This window comes from Eurytemora carolleeae, unplaced genomic scaffold, assembly GCF_000591075.1.
Source record: "Eurytemora carolleeae unplaced genomic scaffold, Eaff_2.0 scaffold2580, whole genome shotgun sequence".
Lineage (NCBI taxonomy): Eukaryota > Metazoa > Arthropoda > Copepoda > Calanoida > Temoridae > Eurytemora > Eurytemora carolleeae.
This window is the reverse complement of record NW_019398536.1, coordinates 3,441-11,392: the sequence shown is the minus strand read 5'-3', so window position 1 is coordinate 11,392 and position 7,952 is coordinate 3,441. Positions and strand designations below refer to the sequence as shown.

General features: G+C 34.4%; 1 protein-coding gene across 1 annotated transcript; it reads left to right on the top strand.

Annotated features, from left to right (window-relative positions):
- The first annotated feature begins 5,531 nt into the window (after positions 1–5,531).
- On the top strand, positions 5,532–7,029 carry LOC111717477 (methyl farnesoate epoxidase-like). Its single transcript, XM_023492976.1, is given in 2 exon segments — positions 5,532–5,959; positions 5,962–7,029. Coding segments are annotated over 2 exon segments (1,197 nt in total). The 5' UTR covers positions 5,532–5,793; the 3' UTR covers positions 6,993–7,029.
- The last annotated feature ends 923 nt before the right edge of the window (positions 7,030–7,952 follow it).

The window sequence follows — 7,952 nt, the reverse complement described above, 5'->3', positions numbered from 1 at the left end:
TGCCCCTGGAAACCCTAACTACTGTTTTTTGGATCACCCTGAACACTCTGTAAAACTGTACAATGTACACTCTTTATTAGTGAATTTAGGCCTATTAACACTAGCTATTATATATACAACTTTGATTTGAAAACCATTAATGTGTGTTAAGGGACATTACAGATGTATTGCAAATATATATCTGCCCAATATATTCAAATTAATACACAAACTATTATTTATCCTCTCTGCCCCCCATCTCAACAATTTTGTATAACACTGTATGGATGGTAAGGGACAAAAGAACCTTGAAAAAGAACGGACCTCCTATACCGGAAATGGCGAGAGTAACTAATGATGGGAATTTTTAGGGGGTATGGGGTGGGCTAGGGGTATTCAAGGGGTGTTATGTATGTTTTATAAGGGTGGGATCCATGGCAAGGGTGTATTTACTGTATCAAATTAACGGGGGAAGAACTAGGAGACGAATGTAACTTAGAAGGGGAGGGGGATTGAAGGGAAGGGAAAGGAGGAGTGGGGGGAGTAGGGGAGGAAGAGGGAAGAAGGCGAAAAAGATCGAAGAGAATAAATGGGAGGATACAGGACGAGGGAAAAGGAAGTTTGAAAAAGAAAAGAATAAAAGGATAAAAGAAGAGATATAAGAAAAGGGAAAAAGAGAAGGAAAGTAAAGAATGAAAAGGCAGGGAAAGGAAAAAAGAGAAAGAAAGTAAAGAAAAAAGGCAGTGAAAGGGAGAAAGAGAAGGAAAGTAAAGAAAGAAAAAGCAGGGAAAGAGAAAAAAAAGGAAAGTAAAGAAAGAAAGGCAGGGAAAGGGAAAAGCGAAAGGAATGGAAGGCCTTTCATAAAAGGGAAAGGAAAGATTAGAAAGTTTTACCAAAATTTTGAAATAGATTCTTGATTTATTTGTTTCAGATATTTGTAACTCATTATCAATCAATAAATCTGTATATAGAAGTAAAAAAAACTTGACAACATACCCGGCCTCTACAGATGAGATATTAGATACCACTGAACTGAATTTATTCATTAGTTTTGTCAGCTTTCTACAAAGTTTTTTTGTCGAAAAATCAATTAATTCACCATTAAAAATTATGTTTTATTAAATTGACTGAAAACTAGGGTTTTATGGCGCTTCGCGTCGATCATCTATTTCGGTTTTGTTCGTGGCCGGCTCTGTTTGTAGAGGCATGTTCCCTTTGTACATTGTACATTATTAAACAACAATAAGAAAAGTTTGTGGATTTAACATTTCCCCGTGGATTTCAAAATTTTTGTAATATTGAGAATCCATGAAACTTGTTTGGTGTCAATGTTAGCCGCCTCCAAAATTGTGACGTAATTTAGCCGTTTTTACGTTTGGATTTCATTTTCTTGTGTACAAACAAACAGACACCCAAGCATATAGTATATATAGATAGATGTCTCATTCTCTATGTATATAGGCAATGGAACTAAGAAGCAAAACTTGAGGCTTAGTAATAGAGGAGGGGAGGTAAATACCGAAAAACTGGTATGCCATAAAATGGTATGTTTTAATTTTAACATAAATTGGTTGTAGACTTTTATTTTGTGATGTCCATTCAGTTCCTTCGTTTTTTGTTCGTTTTTTTTCTATATTTTCCTTAAGGGTAAAAAATAACATTATTTTCTAAACTGTTATTTTTAACATTCACTATGTCAAATTTTAACCCTGGCGGAAGATATTTGGAAAAATGTCCCGAAAACAATCCGAAACCGATGTAAAATCGAATGTGTTTTGTGTTTTTTTTTATGTTACTTACAAAGTGAGTTAAAAAGCGGCATTAGCTTTAGTTTACAAACCACAATGAAAATGTTTTCAGAGTTCATGTTTGGGGTTAAAAAATATCAAATATAGTAAGACAAGTGCTAACGTTTTTTTAACACAAACAACACGAAATAAAATTATTTAACATTTTTTCTTTGAAAAAAATCGATCAAAAAATCATTTTTTTTTATTCTAATGTTTCATAAAAATCTATTGATGAATAAAACTAAACACGCATTTTCCATTTGATAAAAAATTGTTGCATTAGTAAATATCTACATTTCTAAATTTTTCAACCTAAAACATGAACCATGCCAACTGAAGTTATGATTTCAAGTAGTCAAATAAACATGAAACCAAGCAATTGTGTTTGTTCACAGACCCGTTCCACTTAATAAGGTGATTTTTTTGCAATTAGTAAATCATTTGCTTTATAACAGAAAATGCATAGGTAAAATTTCTTAATGTCGTCTTCCTTTTCCAGAGTTTTAGTGGGTTTCATCAAACAATGGCAGAATCAAAAACCTTTAATGTCCAAGAAACATTTATAAGATTTGAATTTTCACTAATAGCATGTCACAAAAAAAACTCGTTTACACTTTAGAAAGGAACTAAGTTTTTTTTCAAATTTACTAATCCCTATATTTTTCCAACCCGTTGGTTTGAACCTTGTATATTTCAATATTAATGGTCTACGACATCGGTTTGCAAAGATGTATTAAATGAAAACTAGAGTTTTTGGCATCAACACATTTTCTTTAAACTTGAAATGAAAAACCATTAGCCTTTGCTGTCATAATCATCAGTCGAATCTCTTACATTGATAGATAAGAGACGTTTTGAAATGTTTTGATTGGCAGAATTATTGTTACACTTTTGAAATTAAATCTCAGCCCTCATAGTCTAACGTTTTATGGACAATATTTTCAACAGACATATATCCAACGTTAGACTAAACAATTTAGTATTCAGAGAAAAGTTATGAAACGTTTTGATTTACAGAATTACATTTTTTTAAATGTCATACGTTACATTATTGAAATTTTACTCTATAAAAAAAAACTTTCGTTTCCAGATTATTAAAATAATAACCCATTTCTGCAACGTTGAAGTTTCATTATACTATAAGGAAAAACTTTTCAAAACGTTTTCATAAACAATAATACATTTTTCAGTTTTACAACGTTACACTTTTTATAAGTTGAACTTTGAAATAGAAATCCTTTCGTTACGGTATTCAATCAAATCACAATTAATTTTTTAAACGTTAGACTTTTAAACTCCCCTTGGAAGCAAAACATTTCTTTACGTTATGGTCAAAAAAGTTGTAGATATTTCCACAAAACGCTAACGTTGGGGGTATGTTCCTCTAACGTTATAACATTTAACGTTAACGTTAGGTATGAGCTCCTATAACGTTAACGTTTAACGTTCACGTAATATAGAATAAATCCAAACGTTACACATTATTTTAATGTAACGGACAAAACGTACATTTTACGTTACGTTAAACTATCGTTGACATTCCAAAAATAGCTAATTTTCTCGAAAATTTAAAAGAAAAATTATGCCCCTCCCCCAAAAAAGTTTTTAAAAATCTTCACTCTTTAAGCAAACTTAAATTTAACTATAACATTTTAATATAAGCTCAGATTCTTTTTATTCTTCCCCGTTCTTTAAAAATGCCCCGATATTTGGATTTTTAAATGACACAAAGATAATGCTAAAAAAATTAGAATTGCCCCCCCTTGCTGAATGTCTAGATGCGTGCCTGCTACCCCCATTCTCCTCTGCGCATTTGCAACATTTAACCCACAACTTTAATTTGATCTTGGAGTCGTCATACTCTTTAGTTTTCCTTTGAAGGAGTGTATGCAAAAAAAACTTTTGCAAAATGTACGCATTCAGGCAATGTGCTTGAGGGCTTATGCAGTTGGTGTTAAAGTCCTCGGTTTCAGACCTAAAAAGGAGGGCTATTTGTATTTGGAAAAAGTCCGAAAATTTTAGCAGTCTCAGAGACTCAGACCAATATTTTTTTAACTTGTAAGTTGTAAGAAAAACTACAGGGGGCGGCGGTCAAGTTGCCCCCCCCCCAAGCAGGACCTATTTATGAGAAGGAAAAAGTGGAAGATCACATAAGTGTCGAATAATAAGAATTCAATGAGATTTTTGGTGATTATTGAGAATATAATGAGAAGGATAAAGATGATACAGGGTGTCCCAATAAACATGAGAATTCAGTGACGAATTCGATATCGCCTTTTAAATGATTCTTTGATTTAGTATATTGATACCTACTGAAAAAGCTGTCATCCGTAAGAGTTTCGTCTGGTATGTTGTTTACAATTTGTTTGTTTATGTTTTGACTGCATAAGGGTGTACAATTAGTAAAACAAGAAAATTACAGATACAAACAGAGTAAACTTGTCCGTCTACACTATTTTTTTAAGTATGGGTAAACCCAAAGAGCTTTGTAATATAAAGAGTAGGCATTGCATTGGGATTTATACGCAAAACCAGACGCCTCAATTGGGTTCACAGAAGCCATACAATGTCGTCTTTTCTGTAATTTAAAAAGATTTTAGGACTTTTTAAGCATTACCATCACCAAAACTTGGCTACTTAAAACCAAGGTTTTTTCGGGCCTTGCTCATGTTACTGGCCTAAAATTCTGCATAGGACTTTATTACAAAACTATACTTCATTTAATCTAACAAATTTTGTGTTAAAATTATGGTTGGAAAGTTAGTAGGTCAGAAGTTCAGTAAAGGGGATGTTGTGTGTAGAGGATGTAACATTACGAAATGTTGCCAATTTTGAGAGAAAACTTTAACCCATTATTAGTGGACTTAATACTTCATTTTCAGTACGGGGTGGGATGAGATTAATTTTTCAAAATTTTATGTTCTTTCTAAGCATGTTATATTGGTGCTCGGCCCAGAAATTGTCTTAACCTAGCCCTCAAATAATACAAAAATAAACAGCTGGCGAAGGTCGGAAAGTTAGTAGATCAAAAGTTCAGTATGTTTTGTTGTAGATGATGAACTCGAGTAGGCAAATAAAAAAAATCTAAACACTGTAAAGGTTTTTGAAAATATCTTTTAAATGGAGATGGATATTACTTTGCGTGGGATGAGATAATTTTTAGTAAACAGATGCCATAAAACCCCGATAGATGTCGAAAATTGTGTTAAAAGTGCATTAAATTAAAATCTCAGAAAACAAAATTTGACAGTGATTACCAATTGAGGTGGTGGAGATTACCAATTAAGGAGCGCGCATGCCGCAAAACACATTTGTGTGGCGGTGATTACTCGCTGAGGACTTCTGGGGTCCCCCCCTCCTCCCGCTTTGTCTGGGTGGAAGCCCAAGGAAGTCACTTGCGCATGCCACGTTCAATTACAAGAGAGAGAGAAAGACAGAGAGAGCCTAATTTCTACCCACAGCGCTCAACCCCATATTCTGGCCTAGCTGCAGCGCTCGGCCCAGAAACTGTCTAAAAATAGCCTAACCCTAAAATATATACTAATCTCTCTCTTTCTTGTAATTCAACGCGGCAAGCGCACATAACTTCCTTGGGCAACACCCTGTGTCTGCCCTACTCTCTGAACTAAGAAACCAGTTCTGTAGACCCACAGGCCACAATTTCCATTGCAGCGTTGCCAACTGGGAGAATTTTTCCCCAATTTTTGGAAATCTGTGGAATTTCTAATTCTATGGGGAATGGGGAATTGACCAGGGGAATTGATTGGCTTCTCCTATCACTCCTCCTCCTTCTCACCGTCCTGTACTACAAGTGGTCCAGGAAGGAGTTTAGTCTCTTGCCTTCTCCAGGTGCATCTCTGCCACTGATAGGTCACTACAAGATATTCACCCATGGTTCAGATCCAGCAACCCTCATTTGGGATCTATACAGGAAATACTCATCAAATGGAATGATGCTTTTGAATGTTTTTGGGCTAAACCAAATGTGCAGAACCGAGGACACAATGATTATAGAAAATGTGGAATGGCTAACAAAATTTCCATTGACCGCGGAACTAATCCAGGACCCATTGCTGGTGTTACCATGAGCCAGGGCAAAGCTTGGATAGAGCAAAGGCGAACAGCACTTAAAGTTCTTCGCGACTTTGGTTTTGGCAAATCAACCATGGAGGAGATGATTCAAGATAAAGTAAGCAGTTTATCGCATATTTGAAACAGATCTCTTGTACACCTATTGATATTGCAGGAAAATTTAACTTCCCCATTCTAAACGCCTTGTGGAAAATCAGAGTGGGTGAGAGTTTTGAGTACAGTGATCCCAAACTGATTGAAATGCTAGAGAAATTAAAAGAATTGTTTCAAAAGTTAGCAAAGCCAACTGGTGTTTTTGCTATAGTATATCCATGGCTATTCAAAATATTTCAACGTCAACTTGACATAGAAGTTAACCAAGCAATTGCAAACCTGGTTCGTAATAGCATTGAACAGCACAAAAAAACTCTGGATGTTAACTCTCCTAGGGATATTATTGATACCATGCTCATTGAGATAGAGAACACAACAGACAAAGAATCAAGCTTTTATCAAGATGTGGGGTATAATCACCTTGTTAACACTCTAATAGATCTTTTTATTGCCGGCTCTGAAACCACATCAACTACCCTCACCTGGGCAGTCCTCTACATGGTTAGAGAGCCAGATATTCAGAGAAAGGTTCAAACTGAACTTGATACTGTAGTGGGGGGATCAAGGTTGCCAAGTCTTGCAGATCGACCAAATCTACCGTACACCGAGGCTGTTCTTATGGAGATTCAGAGATGTGCCAATATTGTGCCCAATGGTGTACATCACATGTCAAACAAGCCTGTCCATGTAAATGGAATGATAATTCCAGCCAACACTATGATCAGTCCTTGCTTCACTGAAATACTTAAAGGAGATTACTGGGGGGATGGAATGGTTTTTAGACCTGAAAGATTTCTTGATGAATCCGGTGCAGTGAAGTTTGATGAGCATTTTATTCCATTCTCTATTGGTAAACGACGATGTCTGGGTGAGACCTTGGCAAAGGCAGAACTTTTTCTGTTCTTTGCTAGTATTGTTCAACAGTTTCACCTTCAACCAGAGATCAGTGGAATGCTTCCAACAGAGGACTGTATCACTGGAATTACAGTACTTCCAAAACAATTCAAAGTTATCTGCAAGCCTCGGTCTTTAACTTAAAGAACTTAAAGAATGTATATATAGATTTTCGTATAATTTTGACACGGTTATATATTAATTTCTCGAGACAGGAACATCAGATAGATGCGTTATATGTATCGTTCAACACCTGAGATTCTCAGGTTTTAGCCTATACCCCCTTTAATTTTTCCTTTAAACAAACTGATTTCTGCAATAAAAAGGTTTAAAAAAAATCTAATATTTTTCTCTATCAAATTGGACTTAAATCATATTTGTACTTTCAAAGTTTTTGTATGCTTAATTGTATCAATCATTTAAATTGTATACTTTCGCTATTCTAATAAACTTCAAGACGGATGAACCGATCGGATCCAGCTTTAAACAGCAAAATTTTAATTTGTTATTATGAGAACTATGAAAGATACACGCGAGTTTAGAAGTAAAAGTTAAAAGCTAAAATTTTTATTAAAAAAGGTGCTAAAGTAATTCTTAAAGCCAAATATATCTAAATCCCTAAATCATGATCAATAAAACTGTTTTTATCTTATATTCTGTTTTATCCTTAAAAAATGTAAAATTAATATCAAAAGATTTATTTTAGTTTAATTGGCACAAAAAGTGGTAAATGGCCATAGAGAATAGAATATATATTAGAGGGGAATTCAAAGAATCTCTCGGTATGAATTTTTTAGTCCCTTTCAGCCTGAAAGGGAGTTCGAAGCGTACAAATCATGTAAATGTTCACAAATTATATGCAGTAGAGTACATTAATACAGTATGTTCCCTAGACTATTCATTTCAATTTCGAATTTTTTAAACTGTTAAATAAACTTTATAATGAATTAGATGAATAAAAAACATCATTTTATTTATAGTTATAACGGAAAATCATCGTTTGTAAAGGGGAAGGGATAGAGTCTATAAAACCAGCCTATTTCATAATTTGGTTTTCTTTTAACAATAATTTTAGATTTTCTATAAAATGATATTCCAGGGCCC